Source organism: Ichthyophthirius multifiliis (assembly GCF_000220395.1).
Source record: "Ichthyophthirius multifiliis unplaced genomic scaffold scaff_1120509251321, whole genome shotgun sequence".
Taxonomy (NCBI): domain Eukaryota; phylum Ciliophora; class Oligohymenophorea; order Hymenostomatida; genus Ichthyophthirius; species Ichthyophthirius multifiliis.
In genome coordinates, this window is record NW_004085988.1 from 1 (window position 1) to 19,367 (window position 19,367).

The following is a 19,367-nucleotide window of genomic DNA, read 5'->3' on the forward strand; positions in this document are numbered from 1 at the left end:
ATATATATATATATTATTTTTTTTTATATTTAAAATTTATTTTATTGTAATTTTATTATCTATAATTTTTATATATTTAATCTAATTTAATTTATATTATATATTTTTTTTTTTTTTATTAGAATTTTAATATTATATATAAATATTTTAGTAATTTTATAAATATATTATTTATTTAAACAACATTTCAAGTTTATATTAATTACTAGAAATTTGAATTTATCTGATTTTTTTTTTTTTTATTAACTATTTTAATGAATTTTTATATTAATATTATATAACATAAATATTTTTTTTTTTAAAAAAAATATATAAAAAAACTCATAATTAAATTAATTTATTTTTAATTAGTTATTATAAACACATTATATATTAAATTTTTTGTATATCGAATAATTATTCTAATTCTTTAAAAATAAAAAAAAAATTAAGTTAAAAATAAAAACAATATGAATAAAACTAAAATAAAATATAACTTATATTATTACTTTACCTTTTTTAATAAAATAAATGAATCTTTTAATTTATTTTTGATAATAGTTTTTTTTTATCATAGAATCGACAGAAACATTACTTTTAAAATTGAAAAAATAATTATATATTAATAACTAATCTTTGAACATTTTGCTTTACAAATATAATGATAATCTACATAATCTTATTATATAGTAATACTTTTGCAATCGTTATAACAAGGTGTAAAATCAATCATTTCACTATCTTATTAATCTTTTACTTTCATCCATTATTTTTAGAAATTTATGCAATTTTCTTACTCTTCATAACATGTATTAAATTCTACATCCAATTATTCACATTTTGAACGATCATAAGATTTCCAACATGCATATTCGCCACAATTACTATCCATACATTTTTAAAAATCTTATATAGTATGTTGTAATGTCAATTATAAAAAAAAGTATTAACAAAGTAATAATTTTATATACATTTTTTATATTATTGATTTATTCTAAAGTGTATATAATATTTTAATAAAAATCAATAAATAATATAATTTTCTATAAATAAATGTTTATATATTTAATTAGCATATATTATTTTAAATCAATAACACTCATATAATATTTTATTTTTTATTTATTAAATAGAGAATAATTAAAACTTAATGATTCAACTATAATTTTTCTATAATTTATTATTAATAAATTACAAATATAAAAAAATATACTTATGATTATTAATTTTTATTAGTTTATATTATATACATAAACATTTATTTTTATATAATTATTTTTTATCTTTAATTTTGCAAATAATATATTAAGGATAAAGTGTAAATAGGCTATCAATAAATAAAATTTAAAATATGATAAATAAATAAAATAAATTATTTAAATATAAAATAATATTTTTTATTTATTTATTGTATTAAAATATGAAATACATTTATTTAATTTAATATAATTTAAGTGATTATATTAAAAAAATCTTCTTAATTATAAATAATTTTTTAATATTTTTTTTGTAAATAATAAGAATTATATTAAATGTTTTTTAAAGACTTTAAATTTTTAAATTATTGAAGTTTATATATTTATTTAAAAAAGCAATTAAATTATAATAATATATTATTTATAATTAACCTAATAAATTTATAAATTTTAATAAATTAATATAATAAGAAAAAATAATAAAATTTTATAATTAATATTAATAATAAAAATAATTATAATAAATATATTAAAATTAGTAAAATAAACTAAAATTAAATTTTAAAAATATTATAACATTTATAAAAAATATAAGTTTAAGGTAAAATATTTTTCATAAAGTTATAATTAAACTTAAATTAAAAATAAAGTAAAAGTTGAATTTAGAAATAATTATTAAAATTTATTTTATTATATTTAGTTTAGTATTTTTATTTCATTTTATTTTTTTATATTATTGATTAATCTATCTTTATATAGAAAATCCATAATTTTTATGATTTATTAAATAAAATTAGTAATATACTTAAATTATAAATCAAAAAGTAAATAAATATGCATTACATTTATATAATTTACAAAAATTATTTTTTAAATTTTTATTACCTTTAATTTTATATTAATTTATTTTTCTTTAAAGAATTAGAAAGAAAACTATTATTTAATTTTATTATTAATTAGATTAAAATATTATGAAATAACTTTAATTTAATTATAGTTACAAAAAGTTAAAAATATATTGATAATTATATATATTTTTATGAAGTTTTATATTTTATTTATATATCTAAGTAAAAATTAAAAATGAAATTATAAAGTTAAATTTAGATAAATTAAATTTCAATGTAAATTAATTATTCTGATATTTATTTATGTTTTATTAAAAACAAAATAAAAGATGAGAAAAAAATAAGATAAAGGCATTTTGTCTTTTATATTTTTAATAAAGTTTAAAAAAAACATATGAAAAAATAATATATTATGAAAATATAAATTAATAAATATGAAAAATAAATAAAATAAAATAAATATTTTTATTAAAATTATATATTTATGTTAAATGTATATTATTTTGATGATTTTCTAATAATTTAGATAAATTAAATACAAAATATCTAATCCATTATATTATTTATAAACCTATTTAATATGAATATATATATATTTATTTTTAATTTATTTATATAAAAATTATTCTCTTTCTAATATATATAAATTAATCAACTTGTTTTTTTATATTATATTTATTGAATCTGCTACTAAACTATATTTATTTAATTATCTAATAATTCTTCTTAGTCTTTTAATATAAAAAGTTCCATTTATTATTAAATCTATTTTTATTTTTATTATTATTCGCTTTAAAATTAGCTTGAACTTTTTTCTAAAAATTATATTTAATCTTATATACTTTCCAATAAATCACTTACTTTTTACTATTCATAAATATTATTTTTTTCCACTATAAACTATTGGTATAAATTTTTTCTTTCATTTTCAATTAAATGATTCAAATGTCTTTTTTTTTATTCTAATAAATTCATATATTTTTATTTCAATTCTTATTTTTAAGTTTCACTTATAAAAATATATTCACCTTCTTATTTTTTTTTATTTAAATAATAATCTTAAATAGATTCAAAATTAATTTAAGAAGGTGCATCAAGATATACTTAAAATGGTTTATCTTCTTACATATTAAAAAATAATAAAAATATTTAAATTATTTGTAAAGATAAAAATATTAAAATATTTATATTATATATATGTTTCATTAATAAAATTAAATAATTAATATATATTATATTAATATAAAAATAAATAAATAAATTAAAAATTTTATTTAGAAATATAATAATATATATTTTTTTTTTTTAATTACAATGAAATATTATTATTATAATAAAATAATTAATAAAATATTAAAATAATTATTATTTATTTTAAATTAAATATTAATATACGCAAAAAAGTGAAAAATAAAATATTGAAATATCAATAATAATATATATATATATATATATATATATATATATATATATATATATATATATATATATATACACATATATAAATTTCATTCATCATTATCTTTTTCTTCATTTTGCATTTTTTCTCTAAATAAAATTAAAATAATATAATATATTTTTTTTTTACTTCATTTATTTAATCATATATCCTTCATTATAGTGTTGTTTTCTTTTTTTCGCAAATTCAGCTTCTTTTATTTATTTTTAATTAAATAAGTAAGTAAAAATTTTAATATATTTTAGTACTTTTTTTCAATTCCATTTCATTTTCTTCATCTGAATTTAATGCAAGTTCTTTTCTTCTATAAAAATATTAATATAAATCTTTAAAAAAAATTTAATATACTCTCTATCAAGTTCTTCTTTTAAGACTTAATTTAATTTATTAATATCAATTTTTTTATTCTGATTTTTATTAATTTCAAGAAAAATATTTAATTAAATAACAGCAATTATTATTTATAATTACTTCCATTTTTTCTTTATTTATTTCAGCTTCATATAATTAATCAATATCATCTGTATCATAATAATTCTAGAATAATGCAAAAAAAATATATTTATTTATATATATAAATGTTTATTAATTAAATAAAAATCATTTTTTTATAATTTAACTAATTCATGATTATAAGGCGTTTTTGGTTCAGTTATTTTCTATGTTTTTCCTCTTTGTTAATCATGTTCTCTTATTTTTTTATTTTTTTTAAATTAATAATTTTATTATTTATGTTTAAAATATACTCAATAGCTTTTTCATCCCATGTAATATCTTTTTTTCTATGATATTTAATTATTATTATTATATTTAAATATTTGTTTTTATTACTCAATTGTATTTTAATGTTTTATTAAAATTCCTTTTTTAGGTTAATTCATTTTTTTTTTTTAAATATAAATATAGTAATCCTTTATTAAATTTTTATCTATTATATATTAAATCTAATTAAGCAATAAAGATTTATAATGATAAAAAAAATATATATAAATAATATATATTAAATAATATTTAAAAAAATAATAAAAAACTAAATAAAGAAATATCATAAAATAACATTATATTTTAAAAAATTATAAATTATTATTTTATATATATATAAAATATTATATTATAAAAAAAATACTCATACAAAAATAATAATTATTAAAAATATGCTTAAAAATTTAATAATTTATCCAGAATCAGTAATAATTTCATCTAAACATTCACCTGCTTTTACACAAAAATTGCAATTGTCATCACATTTTTTACATTTGAAATTAACCTCATCTAAATATGTACTATCAGGACAAATATCATAACATTAATTATTATAAAAAATTTAATGATCATGACATTTAGTACAATTATTATATTCTCCACCATTACATTCTTTACAATTCCAAAAACACATATGACAAATATTATTAATTCCATAAAACCCTAAAGGGCAACTACTTTTACAAATCTTTTATTTTTTAATAAAATTAAAATTAAATAAAATATTAAAGAAAAAAAAAAATATTACATTATTAGGATTTTTAAATTAACCTTCTGGACAATCAGGACATGTATTATTTTAGCAATTTATTTCACACCCTTCTCCTTATTTTCCCTATAAACAGAAACATATACTATCTTAAAAACAAAATCCATTCATAGAACAATTATTTGGGCATTTTTAAACTAACTTACTTGCATTAACTGCACAAAAGCTAACAGAATCATCGGGACAAGTAATAGTTCCATTTTAATCATTAACCCCATTGATATTTAAAACAGCCCTATTTTAACATATTAGAGGCCTTCTTTAAACCAAAGAATCTTAATTTAGATAAATTTCGACTCTTCCAGCATTACATTCCGTATAAATGCATCTAATACCTTCATCCTCTTAAGCTACTGCATTTGTAGACGCATTAGATATAAAACATCTACTTTTTTCCCCAAAGTATTAAATTTTATCAGTATTTTCCCATTTATCAACTCTTTAATAGCAATAACTTTTCTTCTCGCTCTTACATCCGTTTCTTTAGTTTTTTTCAGACAAAACCACTTCATTTTTATATAAAAAATTAACACTATCACAGTATTTTGCCCCTAAATTTTTGTTCACATATTCAGGATTTAATTTAGTTTTTCCATTACATGTATTTGAGTAAAAAGTGCAGCCTCTATTTTTTCCAAAAGTCATATTTTCAGCATAATTCATGTTTACTCCTGTAAAAAAACCAGTATCTAATAAAGCTGCGATTGTAAATATTGACAAAACTTAATGTTCTTATATTGTATATTAAGAGTTCGTAAATATATCATTAAATGCATATATACCACTCCATAATAATGTATTTTAATAATTTTTATCCTATTTATATATATAAAAATTGTATATATATATTTTATTTTATTTTGTATTTTTTTTACTCTATATAACATAGATGTGAAATCATCTATATATTCTAAATACATTCCATTAATTAATTTACAATTATAATATTTTCTAGCTACATTTAGAATATTCTTAGTATAAATTGTGGTTGGGTTTAATTTATTAACAAATCTTAAAGAATTTTATGGATTTTTTAATATAGTTTGTTGTTAATTATCCATATCTATCCAACCATTAATATTTTAAATTTTGAAAATTTCTATTAAAAAGGCTTTTTTAAGCTGCCCTAATATAGTTTAAAAAACTTAATCTTTTTCCCCTACACTAATTTATGGATTAATTAAAATATCTGTATCACTATAAAACATGACCATAGCTAAATTCTATATTCCAATTTTCGATTTATACTAAGGATCCAAACAGATAGAAAAATATTTTTTATCAGGATCATTTTAATTATTTTAATTAAAATTATAATCTACATAAATTAATAATTCTGTATTTACCCCATATTTTAAATCATGAATTTATTAAGCTTCATATTTCGTTGCATCATTTTTGTCATAAAAAATAAACGTCTTTCTTTTCAAATATTCAGGATCGCATATATTTGTGAAATATTATTTAGCTCTTACGTATTATATTTATGCTTGATCAGTTATTTTTTATAAAATATCTAATTCTTCCGCTGTTGGTTGGGATATTGTTACGCTTCCTCATAAAGGTGTGATATATAAAAAGTTTGCGAAACATTTTTAGGTGGATAGCATTAGCCTGCTAATGGGATCTAACATTACGTTTTTTGGATTTGGTTAAGCTGCTACTGTTGGAGGATCATTATAGGCATTAAAAGATTCAAGATTTATGCTTATTTTTAATGAATGAATTGTTTTATATATTGCAAATAATATTAATATTAAGTTTAGAAAAAGTGTTTTCATTTTTTTATTTTAATAATGAGTGTTTTTATTTTTGAAATGTTTTTATAAAAAAATATTTTTACAGAAAAATATTTATATATAGAAATAAATATTTTTTTTCTTATTTTAAATTAAAAATTTGTAGAGTAGATTTTTTCTAAATAATTTTTTATTAAATAGATATAAATACAAAAAATAAAATTATATTTTTATTTATGAATAATAAAAAGGAAAATTAATCTATAATATATACTAACAAAAAAATATATTTTAAAAAATAATAAAAAATAGATAAAAACTTTAATTTATATAAAAATTTAATATATATAAAAAAAGTCAAAAAAATAAATGGATAAAAGCCTTTTTATTATTTTATTGAGTTTTAAAACACATATTATAGAGTAAAATAAAAATCTATAAACAAATAATATAAATTTATTACAAAAATATAAATTAGTTTTTATTATTATAAGAAAAATATTTATTATTTTTATTATTTATTCTAATAATTAATTTAAAATATATAAACTATATCAAACATTATTTTTTTAAACATCTTCGATTGAGCTTAAACAACTTTGGAATTCTTATATATTATTTTAATTATTTATATAACTTTCATAAATAAAATCTAAATTAGCATAAACATTATCATAAGAAGTATATTAAATATCTCCTTCACAAGTATCTAAGTTTTAAAAAGAATTAACAAGATTTTCTTGAATTAAACTATCATTAATTTATTTATTAGTATTATTTTTTAAAATAAGAACAATTTTTTTAAAATCGTTTTTAACATTTTTTAATTAATTTCTAAGATTATTTTAATTTTTATTAAGAAATTCAGAATAAAAATTAGAATTTTTACATTAAGATTCATGTATTTTTTCTATAATATTTTTATATTTTAAACTATTTTTATTATCTTAATATTCAGGTTCATTTTAAAATAATAATCTGAATGTTTATTATTATTATTATTATTTTTATTATTATTATTATTATTTTATTATTATTATTATTTTGTTTATTATTATTATTATTACTATGTTATTTTTATTTATTATTCTTCATATATTTGTGGTTATGTATTATCATAATTATTAAAAATATGTATTTATTTATTTTATATATAATAAATATTATTTATTAATTCTTCTATTTTATTTGTTTTAATATATATTGTTTCCATTTATTATTTATTAAATATAATTTTTTCATTTTCAATTTTTTTTATCATTTCATTTATTAATATTTCATTTTTTATTCTATTTTCATTAATTATATTTAAAACTTCATTTTTCTTTGCCATTATTTATTATTCTATAACTATAAATTATTATTCGACTATATTTATTTAGTTTAAATAATGTTTATTAAGGTCATCTCTTAATTATCTTAAATTATTTTATTATTTTTATTACTTTTTTTCTTTATTAATTATTTCGATTACAGTATAACCTTTATTAGCATATTAAATTCCACATTTAGAGCATATGTAATATGTTTCTTTTTATTCTATACATGCAAAATATTTAGCCTATTTATTTATGATATTATTATATTATAATTTATATTTTTACATCTTTTTAAGGATGATTTATACATTTTTCATTATTTATATTAATATTTAATTAACTTTGTGAACAGTTTTTTTTTATTTTTTTGGTTTATAAAGTATTTGCTAGATTTGTAAATGATTTAAAGCAATTTTCAATTTAATTTTTGTTATTATTAGTATTTTATTGCATTTATTTTATTTTTTTGAAAATTTTAAATTTGAAATTTAAATATATATATATTTTTTTAGTTATATAATAAATATTTTAAAATTTTTAATAATTAAAAAATATTATTTTTTATTTATTTTTATATATATTAATTAAATTATATTATATTATTATAAAAATATGAATTTATAAATTTAATTTTTTTATATATAATAAAATATATTATTTTTTAAAAAATATATAAAAAATAAATATTTAAAATTAAATTATATAAAAATTAATATAATTATTATTTAATTATATATTATCTATATTTCTTTCTAAATATATTATTTTTTATATTAGTATTTAAATATATAATTAATATTTTGTTTTGATTTAAAAAATATATAAATCAAATGTTTATATTTTATATATGAAAATAATTAAATTAATTTTTATTTTTATATGAATTAAATAACTAAAAAGTTATTTATTACGAAACAAATTATTTTATTAATAACAATTTCTTTAAAATCAAATTTTTTATTTATTTTATAAAAAAACCTATTTTATTTATATTAACTACACAAATAAAATCAAAAAATAAAACTAAACAAAAAAAAAAATATATATAAAACAAATAAGAAAAATAAAATGATATTTAATAAATAAAAAAAATCTAAATTAATATATAATACAAAAATAAAAAATTAAAAAATTTACTTTTATTTAAAATAAAAGAAAAAAAAAAAAAAAGAAAAAAAAAAAAAAATTAGTAATAAAAGAAAAAAAAAAAAAAAAAAGGGTTAAGGTAAATATTTTACCAAAAGCCCTCAAAACTTTAGTTAAGGCAAAAAAAAGGGGTAAAAAACAAGTCCTTTTAAAACCCTGTTTCAAAAGTACTATTGAGATTTTTGAGAATTATGTAAAAAATGGATATATTGGTGAATATGAAATAGTTGATGATCACAGATCAAAGAAAGTAGTCGTCGAATTATTAGGAAGAATAAATAAATGTGGTGTTATTTCACCCAGATATGATGTCCCTTTAAATGATTTTGAAAAATGGACAAACAATGTTCTCCCTTCAAGATAATTTGGACATGTCGTATTCACAACTACTTATGGTATCCTTACTCACGAAGAATGCAGATTAAGACATACCGGTGGTAAAGCTTTAGGATTTTTCTATTGATTTTATTGATATTTTTTAGTTATTTATTTATTTATTTAGAAATAGAAAAAATAAAAAAATAAATATTTAAATAGATTAATTATGTAAAAATATTAATGGTTTTTTGTTTTTTTTATGAAGGTACATGTTATTTTTTTATTATTATTTTGGCAATATTTAAACTAAATACTTTTTTATTTTATATCTAAATAAATATAAATATATATATATATTCTTTATAAATGTTATTTATAATTTATATATATTTTATTTTAATTTATTTTATATTCAATTAATATTATATTTAATATTAGTAAAACAACATGTTATTTTTAAATATTATCATTTAAAATAAAATAAAGTTTTATTAATGTATAAAAATAAATCCTTATAAAAATTCTTAAATTTATAAATTAATATTTGTTTTATAAAATTAAAAATAAAATAAATTAATTTTATAAAAAAACATATTAGAAAATTTAAAGTATATATATTAAATAATATATTTAATATTTAAATAAATATATCAAATATTTATATATATTATTATAAGGAAATATTTATATATATTATTATAATGTTTATATAATTTGATTATTTAATATATATATTTTTTACAATAAATTTTTAATAATTACAATTATAATTTTTAATTTTTATTTTTTATTTTGTTTAAATATTATTAATTATTATATTTATAATTATTTTTTTTTTTTTATTTTTAATATTTTGTTAAAATATATATTTTTTTATCTTATATAAATAACAAAAAAAATTAAATCAGAAATAAACTTTTAATGAGAAAAAAAGCTAAATCGTTTTATGATTTAGTAAATTATATATATTATTTTAATAATATTTAAAAATAATTAAAATTCTATATAAATTTATAAAAGAATAAGAATATTAATTTTATTACTTACTTGAGTCAATTTTCATATGATTATGAATTTAAAACATTCTCATTTATTTTTGAATAATAAACAATTTTCGAAGATTTAAATTGTTCCTTATTTGAAGTTTTTACATATAAATAATAAATTAATTTAAAAATATATAAAAATTTTAGACAAATTATAGAATTAAAAATTTTATTTAAAATATTTAAAAATGTATAAAAACTTTAAAAGATGATTAAAAAGTAACAAATATAGATTCATTTGTTTAATTTGTATATTAAAATATTATAAAGGAATAAATATTAAATAATTGCTAATAATTATATGAATTTCAATAATAAAATTTAATATAAAAACCAAATATATTAAAAAGTGATAATATTGAATATAAAGAAAAGTTAAAACATTTAATCAAAAACATAAAATCTTTTTAAAAAAATAATAAAGATAAAAGCTCGATATAGATATCAACTAAAATGATATTTTGTTTATTCCCAATTTTCCGTTTTTTATCAATATAAGAAGTTTTTTTTTAAAAAAATATTGATTACTACAAATATAAAATTTATAAATGGATATAATATTAATAAGAGTAAACATTAATATATATATATAAATATATATGTATATATATATATATATTTATATTTATATATATATTTTTTTATATTTATTTTTTAATTAAAGTTATTATTAAAAACAATTAATGAAAATAAAAAACAAAAAAATATTAATAAAATGCCGATTATGTCATGCTACAAATATTGATATAAAAGAAATAAACGAACACAGTGCTATATGCTTAAAAAATTGTTAAAAAAAGAAAAAAATATTACTTTTAGATATCGAACTAATATCTATAGTAGATGAATGTACAAAAACAAGGCAAAATATTAGAAGAGAAATTAATTTAAAAACGTAAAAAAATAAAAAATACTAAAAAAATAAAATAAAAAAAAAGTTTAAATAAAAAATAAAATTATGCATAAAACATAGAAAACAAAAATATTAATGATTAAAAAAATAAAATAGTAGGAGAAATAATTGCTTTATAATAATTTCCAAATAATAATATAAATAGTAACTCAAGTAGTTTTCGAGCAAATTAATATGGCGAAAGAATAAAATTAGATAGAGCCAATAAAAAAAAAATGGGAACTACAATAATGGCTAATTTAACTAAATTTAATACTTAAGATAATGGTAATACTGAAGAAGATGAATAAATAAGATAAATAAGAGAATACGGAGAATTATTAAAAGAAATAATAAATTATGGCGAAAAGATTATTAATAATAACGAACAAACTATAAATATAAAAAGTATTTTTTTTAAATAAAAAATAAAATAAAAATATTTTATAAAATAAAAAGATGAAATGGAATTAAAATAAAAAGTTAATGATGTACTCGAATTAATATCATATAGAAAAGAAAGCTAAAAAAAAGATATAATCGATACGCTTACATTAATCTAGAATTTCTCAAAGCATCTTGAGGAAAGAATAACTTTATAAATGAGTGTATAGAAAAATGATCAAGAAATCAAAAATATTCAATAAAATAACAGTCATACACCTTCTTTAGGATCTCAAATGTTAAAAGGAATTTCTATGTCATTTAATAAAAAATAATAAGTAAAAGGCTTATCTTAAGCGAAATGTAAATTCTAATAATAATAATAATAACAGTAATAGTAATAAAATACGCCTGAAAAATAAAATTCTATAAATGAAATCGTTGAAAATTCACCATTTATTACTAATTAAAATAATAAATATATAAACTAAAAATAACTTATTTATAATTCTCCTTCAACATAAAAAATAGATGAATAAAATTTTAATTCTCCTTTAATGCTAAAAAAAGTTGAACTTAATACAAATTTACCTTTATTTAAAATTGATGATATAAACATTAATTCTCCTATATAATCAAATAATGAAGAAAAAAAGCCTACTCGAATTATTGCTAGTAAAAACTTAAATGAACGTTTATAAAAGAAAAATTCTTAATTATAGAAAAATATAGTTTCACCTAAATTAATTGACTTTCCTAAATAGGTATACTCTCCTAAAACAATAAAAGAAGAAGAAGTAGTTGTATAAAATAAAATAAAATAAATAGAAGAAAAAATAAAAAAAGATCATGATTAAGTCGAAGTTATTCATGAAGAAGAAAATGAATAAATAGATTCTCCTGCTTTTAACCCCTTAAAAACAAGAAATTAACAGCGAAAAATATAAAATATTTTTAATTTTTAAAAGACACATGAACAAGAGGAAATAAAAGAAAACACAAAAAAATAAGAAATAGAAAAAGAAATTGAATAATATTAAAAAAAAAAATAAAAAACAATTTTATCTTTGCTCAAAAATTTTGATAATAAAAAAAAAGGTACTGAAAACGAAAATACTCCTTTTTATGAAAAATAAAATAATATATAAATTTAAAAAAGTATCGAAAATTAAATAATATAAGAAGTTTAAAGCGATAGTTATTCATCTTTATTGGAAAACCCAAACGATTCCAGTGGAGAAGTCCTCTTAAAGAAATTTATTGAAGAAGAAACTTAAAAAAACAATGATTTAGATATTGATTTGCCTCCATATGTTTAATTACTTTAACAAAGATAAGAAGAAGAATAAAATGTTAGAAAAAAAAGCTCGTTTTATTACCTTTAAAATTAATAAGAAACAGAAGAGGAATTAATATATGAACCCCCTCCTAAACCTGTAGAAAGCTATTATCCTGATATTCCTGATTTTTAGGCGTATAATATTATTAATGAGAAAGGATATTATAGTGACTCTGAATTTGTTAAATTAGATGCCTAGAAAAAAAAAGATTAATTGTCAATAGGATTTAAAGATTTTGAATTTATAAAATTATTAGGTTAAGGAGCTTATGGGTATGTTTATTTAGTAAAAAAAAAAATACTAATGATCTTTTTGCAATGAAAATAATAGATACAAGTATAAAAGTAAATTATATATATATATATATAATCAACAATAAAATATATAAATAAAAAGAAATTAGATAAAAAATTCATTGAAACCTTAATTTCAGAAAAAAATGTTTTCGAATTAATTTCAGGCGATTGGGTAGTTAAAGCCGTAAATATTAAAAAACTAATATAGAAAAAATATATACATATAAATTTAATATATATAAAAATAAAGCATATTTATGTATATATAATAAATTTAGTTTTATTCCTTTACTCATGAAAATTATATATGTTTTGTTCTAGAATATATGATGGGCGGTGATTTTTGTAGAATCTTAAATTTATATACATGTTTAGACTAATGGATAGCAGAAATATATATGGCTGAATTAGTTTTGGCTATAGAATATTTACATTAAATAAATATAGTGCATAGAGATTTAAAACCTGATAATATGTTAATTGATTAATCTGGCCATTTAAAATTAGCTGATTTTGGTTTGTCTGAAGTCGGTTTTAATAATAAGTTAAATTTACATAAACAGAAAAATTAAATGGGAGATATAAAAGAATTTATTAATATTGAATAAAATAAAGAAAATGAGTATATTACAGAAATTTAAGTCGAAGGCGGAATAATGAAGAAATAATAAAAACATGAAGAAAAAAGAATTGTTGGTACTCCGGATTACATTGCTCCAGAAATTATTAGAGGTGAATCTACGAATAATAAATCGCTAGATTGGTGGAGTATGGGAATCATTATGTATGAATTTTTAGTTGGAGTACCTCCTTTTAATGATGACTCAGTAGAAAAAATATTCGAGAATATCAAAAATATGAACATTACATGGCCTGAAATAGGTGATATTGAAGATGGAGATAAAATATCACCTGAAGCAGCTGATTTAATGCAAAAATTATTAAATCCGAACTATAAAGAAAGACTAGGGGCTAAAGGAGCTGACGAAATAAAAGCTCATCCGTTTTTTAAAAATATTTAATGGAACAAACTACGAAGTAATAGAGCTCCAATAAAACCAACGAGTAAATAACTACAAGAAGCAATTCAGAAAAGGGAAAAAGATAAAGAATAAATGTAATAATTTATGAATAAAATGAAGTGTAAAGAAGGAATGAAAAATATTGATGAAATGGGAAAAAAACTAAATGAGGAATTGAAAAATTTAGAAAGATTGGATTTATTCGTTAATAAAAATAATGAAGAAGCTAATTAACTTTTGGAAGAATAAGGAATTAAAATAAATATGGTTGAGAAAAAAATAATTAAATTGAATAAAATAAAAGAAAATTTAATTTTTTAGAATGAATTTGATTAATATCTATGGTATTTTGAGTTTGATTGAGAATATATTATTTATCTTTTTTTAATTATTTATCTATTTTGATTTTTTATTTAATTAAATTATTAAAATATTAATAATATTTTTAATTATTTAGAGTAAAAAAAATTATAAAAAATTTATATGTATAATTTTAAAAATAAAGAATATAAAAAAATATAAACTATTATATTATATAAAAAATAAAATTTGTTATTATATTAATATAATAATAAAAAAAATATGTAAAAAATATTAAAATTATAAATAATATATAAAATTTTTTTTATAATTTATATTATTATTATTATTTTGAGAATATAAAATTTAAATATATATAAATATTAATATAAATTCAGATAAATTAGAAAAATATATAAAAATAAAAAAATAAACACTTAAATAAAAACGAAAATTTCGTTATAATGTTATAATATTTTATTTCTTAAATTTTATAAAAAAAAATATTTCGTATAAATGTCATTATGTTGTTGGTTTTTTATTAAATTAATGAGCACAAAATTCTTAAACTAATAAAGACTAAAAATATTTGGTAAATATTAGTATAAATAAATATATTATAAATAAAAATATTTTATAAAAATATTTTATATAAATATTTATAAAGATAATATATATATATATCTTTATATTTATATATTAATTTTAATATATATTCTTTTATATATTATATATAATATCTTTTTATATATATTTCATTTCTTTTATATATATATATAATATATACAATCATAGCATGCGGAGATACTCTCATAACATAAGTAGAAAATCCAACCCAAAGTTTAGTAGGACCTTCGTTTACAATAGTCTAATTTTAATAGATAATATATTAAAATATATAAAAAAATACTTTTTTTATACAATCAATAACATTATTATAGGGTAATTTTCCATCTTGACCAGCTTTCATTCTTTACATTTTAGTTTTTGCGTTGTCAAAAGGTAATGATAAAAATGCACATACTACTCCTGAACAAGCAGAAGATCTTTAAATATTAATAAATATATAATATGTTTTGTTTTGTTTACGCCAATTATATATATAAAGAATTTTTATGTTTTGTTAAACTATTTAATCTCTCTTTAATTTCATCATATGTTGTCATCATACCAACATTCATCTATTTTAAATAATAATAAAATTTAATTATTATAATATATTAATATATAATTATATATATATATATATATTTATATATATATATATATATATCTATATATATATTCATCTTACATATATATATTTTAATTTATTATATTAATATTTTAAAATAAAATTTTAATATTTTTTTTATTATATTTAAAAATTTAATATTAATTTAATTACTGCAATAGCTCTAATAATAGAGGGAAAGGAACCTCTCCAATAAGTTAAAATTCCTTCTTCCTTTACGATTCTAATTAAAGCATCGGAAATATTTTTATAATTTCTTCTTTATTCAATAGGTAGAGATTTATCGCCTTACATTCTAACTAAAGCAACATCAGCAGGGTTTCCAAACATACAACCAACTATACCTGCAAAAGATGAAGTAATGATTTTCTCATAAATATAAAGATTTCCTAATGAATAAAAATTATTTATTATTAAAATTAAAATACAAAAATATTATTAAATTCATAAATATAAATATTTATTTAAATTTTTTGTATATAAAATTAATAAAAAGTAATTTTTAATTTATATTACTATTTTTTTTATGTTACTAAACATCAGATAAATATCTATAAAGACCCATACGTACTGTTCCATAAGTAACTTATCTTACAAGCGCTGCATCTAGGCTATAATATTATATATATATTTAAATTTTATATTATATTATATATATGTAATGTATACAATTTAAATAAAATAATATTGACAAAATAAAAATAAATATTAATAATTTTATTTTATTATAGGAAAAATACAGTTTTGTTTTTTGATTTATATATTATTTATATAATTATATATTTATATTTTAATACCCTTTGTATAATCCTTTAGGACCTTCCTCTTTTATTGATTTAGTTAAAATTTTGATTGGGTTAATAGATTATCCTTCACCTTTTCCTTAAGCTATAGCTTCACTTGCTAGTTAAATTCTTACTTTTATTGAATCTATAGGCATAGTAAAACTTGTGGCTGTGCAACCAGCAATTCCTGCAAAAATAAAAGGTTTCATTATTTGCATAGCGCTTTAATTAGGATCTTTTTATTAAGTCATATTTTTATTAATATTTTATTTTAAATAAAAAAATATTAGATTTATATTTTTTTTAATAAATAAAGTTAAATGTTGATTTATTTATTTTAATAATATATATGGTAAAATATATTAAATTTAAATATAAAATTTATTATTCTTTTTATAAAATTATATAATGCAATTTTAATTTTTTTTAATAAATAAAATATTCTATTAATATAAAAAAAAAATTATGAATAATATTTATTATATGTTTGATGATATATTTACACTTTTATTTTAAATAATGTTTTATTTGTTTACCTTATTAAAAACTTTATTTTAATTAAAGAATTAAATTAAATTATTTTTTAAGATAAATTAAAATAAATTTTAATTATTTTTGACAAAAAAAAAATCAATACCTTTATTTCTTTTATTTAACTTATATTTTAAAATTAATATTTTTATCTATTTATTTTAAATAAATATAATATATTTTTTTTTTTAGTTTATTATTCAATTCAAAAATAAAAAATAATTTATTTTATTTTTTATTTAATTATAAATAATTTTTTTTATTTTTTAAAAAATATAAATTTATACTTTGTATATTAAATATATTATTTTTTTAAATAAAAAGTTTTTGTTAGAATAACTTTTAAACTTTTATTTATAATTTAAAATTATTTAAAATTTAATTTATAACATTTATATTAAGATTTTATTAAAATAATGCATTTTTATATTAGAATGTATTTTAAATTTATATTTTCTTATGTTATTTTCCTATAAATAAAAATATTGATATTGTTTTATCAGTATTATAATATTATAAATAATTAATTAATTAAATTATATATATATATATATATATATATATATATATATATATTATATATATATATATATATATATATAATTAATAAATATTTTTCTTTATGTTTATTTTATTATTATTTTTTTTAATTTATTATTAAATGTTTAATTATTTATATATATATAATATAATAATTTATTTATATTATTAATTCAAATATAAAAAAGTTTTATAATATATTTTTATAGAATAATTATTTATTTTTACATTTAAAATATGAAACAATAATAAAAACTCTTTATATCAATATATTTATTATTTAAATTAAATGTAAAAAAGCATATAATTTATTAAAAAAATATTTTTAAATTCAATTATTTTATTTGTGAAATAATAATAATAATAATTATTCTTAAGTAAATATTAAAAAATAAATATTACTTTTTATATAAAAAAATACATAAATATAAAATTACATAAAGTAATGAAAACATAATAAAACTTTCATAAATCATCATAAGATTTAAAAAACCAAAATGTAAATATTCAAAATAATAAACTATTTTTCTTAATAAAAATATATAAATAAAAAAATTAATCAATAAAAAAAAAGTATGTAGATTCTAAATTTATATCAACAATATCTTTAAACAAAAACCCTATGATGGCATCTAAGATAGCAAGAATATAACATATTGGTAAGTAATTTGATTTAAATAAAAAAAAGGAGTCTGAAAGGCTTGTAAAAAATTAAAAAAAACATAAAAAAAATAAATAAAACAAAAATAGAATACATTAGAAGAAGAAATAAAATAAGCAAAATAATTATTAGATTAAAAAAGACATGACATAATGTTAAAAAGACGTATAAATATAGATGAAATAGCTAAATAAGAAGAAAATTCTCCTCGAAAAAGACGAGAATAAGTCTAAGAAGTCATGTTGTTGAACCCTTAAAGATTATAAAAGATGATAAAAGCATCGTTTTTGAAAATAGAAAACGTGAGAAATAAATTCAATTACGCAAATGCGGAAAATAACGAATTAAAAGTTCAAATAGATAAGATAAGACAAGAACTTTACCTTTATAGAGAAATAAAGAAAATATTATCCAGAAGAATAATTGAAGATAGTAAAGAATTAAAATTTTAAAAGAAGAAAATTAAAGACAAAGAAAGTAAAATGGAAGAAGAAATAAACACAGTAAAAAGATAAGGAAGTGAATATTAATTATTAAAAAATAGATACTAAAAAGAATTCCATAGTGTTTTCTAAGTGTTAGAGGAAGAAAATAGAGATGAAAAAAAAAGAGAAAAATTTGGAGTAGTGGGATAAAATGGATAAAGATAAAGAGTTAATTCTCCTGTATAAAAAATAAAAAAAATTATTATTATAATATATATATAAATATATATATATATATATATATATATATATATATATATATATATATATCTATATATATATATATATAATTATTTATTTATATTATAACATATAT

The 19,367-nt window shown here is 15.1% G+C and overlaps 6 protein-coding genes across 6 annotated transcripts in view, besides 44 other annotated features; 3 read left to right on the forward strand and 3 right to left on the reverse strand. All coding sequences in view use genetic code 6, as the record gives it.

Annotated features, from left to right (window-relative positions):
• The first annotated feature begins 410 nt into the window (after window positions 1-410).
• Window positions 411-470: a microsatellite.
• Window positions 471-1,620: 1,150 nt separating this feature from the next.
• Window positions 1,621-1,691: a microsatellite.
• Window positions 1,692-2,434: 743 nt separating this feature from the next.
• Window positions 2,435-2,478: a microsatellite.
• A 980-nt stretch (window positions 2,479-3,458) lies between these two features.
• Window positions 3,459-3,527: a microsatellite.
• A 303-nt stretch (window positions 3,528-3,830) lies between these two features.
• Window positions 3,831-4,393, reverse strand: IMG5_181020 (hypothetical protein; the record flags this gene model as incomplete). The annotated part of the gene is made up of 5 exons (XM_004027469.1): window positions 4,314-4,393; window positions 4,229-4,264; window positions 4,103-4,172; window positions 3,954-4,019; window positions 3,831-3,889 (listed from the first exon to the last, which is right to left on the reverse strand). Coding segments are annotated over exons 1-5 (281 nt in total), but the record flags the coding sequence as incomplete, so codon positions are not given.
• Window positions 4,394-4,461: 68 nt separating this feature from the next.
• Window positions 4,462-4,493: a microsatellite.
• Window positions 4,463-4,507: a microsatellite.
• Window positions 4,508-4,608: 101 nt separating this feature from the next.
• On the reverse strand, window positions 4,609-6,787 carry IMG5_181030 (hypothetical protein; the record flags this gene model as incomplete). The annotated part of the gene is made up of 3 exons (XM_004027470.1): window positions 5,889-6,787; window positions 4,993-5,829; window positions 4,609-4,932 (listed from the first exon to the last, which is right to left on the reverse strand). The coding sequence occupies exons 1-3, from the start codon at window positions 6,225-6,227 to the stop codon at window positions 4,609-4,611; spliced, it is 1,500 nt and encodes a 499-aa protein (XP_004027519.1). The 5' UTR covers window positions 6,228-6,787.
• A 41-nt stretch (window positions 6,788-6,828) lies between these two features.
• Window positions 6,829-6,868: a microsatellite.
• Window positions 6,869-7,064: 196 nt separating this feature from the next.
• Window positions 7,065-7,106: a microsatellite.
• Window positions 7,107-7,176: 70 nt separating this feature from the next.
• Window positions 7,177-7,227: a microsatellite.
• A 510-nt stretch (window positions 7,228-7,737) lies between these two features.
• Window positions 7,738-7,841: a microsatellite.
• Window positions 7,739-7,841: a microsatellite.
• Window positions 7,742-7,817: a microsatellite.
• Window positions 7,743-7,841: a microsatellite.
• Window positions 7,842-8,740: 899 nt separating this feature from the next.
• Window positions 8,741-8,784: a microsatellite.
• Window positions 8,741-8,807: a microsatellite.
• A 143-nt stretch (window positions 8,808-8,950) lies between these two features.
• IMG5_181040 (hypothetical protein) lies at window positions 8,951-9,863 on the forward strand (the record flags this gene model as incomplete). Its single annotated transcript, XM_004027471.1, has 2 exons — window positions 8,951-8,970; window positions 9,290-9,863. The coding sequence occupies 2 exons, from the start codon at window positions 8,951-8,953 to the stop codon at window positions 9,678-9,680; spliced, it is 411 nt and encodes a 136-aa protein (XP_004027520.1). The 3' UTR covers window positions 9,681-9,863.
• Window positions 9,084-9,141: a microsatellite.
• Window positions 9,089-9,201: a microsatellite.
• Window positions 9,217-9,288: a microsatellite.
• Window positions 9,217-9,289: a microsatellite.
• Window positions 9,864-9,894: 31 nt separating the features above from the next.
• Window positions 9,895-9,942: a microsatellite.
• Window positions 9,897-9,940: a microsatellite.
• Window positions 9,923-9,964: a microsatellite.
• Window positions 9,965-10,147: 183 nt separating this feature from the next.
• Window positions 10,148-10,196: a microsatellite.
• Window positions 10,188-10,237: a microsatellite.
• A 36-nt stretch (window positions 10,238-10,273) lies between these two features.
• Window positions 10,274-10,313: a microsatellite.
• An 847-nt stretch (window positions 10,314-11,160) lies between these two features.
• Window positions 11,161-11,218: a microsatellite.
• Window positions 11,162-11,232: a microsatellite.
• Window positions 11,178-11,232: a microsatellite.
• Window positions 11,196-11,237: a microsatellite.
• Window positions 11,238-11,424: 187 nt separating this feature from the next.
• IMG5_181050 (hypothetical protein) lies at window positions 11,425-14,878 on the forward strand (the record flags this gene model as incomplete). The annotated part of the gene is made up of 6 exons (XM_004027472.1): window positions 11,425-11,881; window positions 11,933-12,297; window positions 12,389-12,532; window positions 12,562-13,482; window positions 13,594-13,677; window positions 13,772-14,878. The coding sequence occupies 6 exons, from the start codon at window positions 11,425-11,427 to the stop codon at window positions 14,876-14,878; spliced, it is 3,078 nt and encodes a 1,025-aa protein (XP_004027521.1).
• A 222-nt stretch (window positions 14,879-15,100) lies between these two features.
• Window positions 15,101-15,136: a microsatellite.
• A 108-nt stretch (window positions 15,137-15,244) lies between these two features.
• On the reverse strand, window positions 15,245-17,085 carry IMG5_181060 (mitochondrial carrier protein, putative; the record flags this gene model as incomplete). The annotated part of the gene is made up of 7 exons (XM_004027473.1): window positions 15,245-15,394; window positions 15,603-15,683; window positions 15,726-15,861; window positions 15,905-15,996; window positions 16,203-16,438; window positions 16,566-16,660; window positions 16,847-17,085. The coding sequence occupies 7 exons, from the start codon at window positions 17,083-17,085 to the stop codon at window positions 15,335-15,337; spliced, it is 939 nt and encodes a 312-aa protein (XP_004027522.1). The 3' UTR covers window positions 15,245-15,334.
• Window positions 15,409-15,496: a microsatellite.
• Window positions 15,439-15,481: a microsatellite.
• Window positions 15,443-15,499: a microsatellite.
• Window positions 15,487-15,548: a microsatellite.
• Window positions 15,507-15,571: a microsatellite.
• Window positions 15,524-15,598: a microsatellite.
• Window positions 16,027-16,100: a microsatellite.
• Window positions 16,454-16,514: a microsatellite.
• Window positions 17,086-17,401: 316 nt separating the features above from the next.
• Window positions 17,402-17,443: a microsatellite.
• A 138-nt stretch (window positions 17,444-17,581) lies between these two features.
• Window positions 17,582-17,646: a microsatellite.
• Window positions 17,647-17,868: 222 nt separating this feature from the next.
• Window positions 17,869-17,966: a microsatellite.
• Window positions 17,903-17,967: a microsatellite.
• Window positions 17,968-18,328: 361 nt separating this feature from the next.
• IMG5_181070 (hypothetical protein) overlaps window positions 18,329-19,367 on the forward strand; it is a gene marked incomplete at its 3' end in the record, with an annotated part of 1,325 nt that continues 286 nt past the window's right edge. Inside the window, exons 1-2 of the mRNA XM_004027474.1 lie at window positions 18,329-18,404; window positions 18,480-19,231. Of these exons, the coding sequence (XP_004027523.1) occupies window positions 18,719-19,231 (513 nt within the window). The 5' untranslated portion in view covers window positions 18,329-18,404; window positions 18,480-18,718. The remainder of the gene's footprint in view (window positions 18,405-18,479; window positions 19,232-19,367) is intronic.
• Window positions 18,611-18,652: a microsatellite.
• Window positions 19,258-19,340: a microsatellite.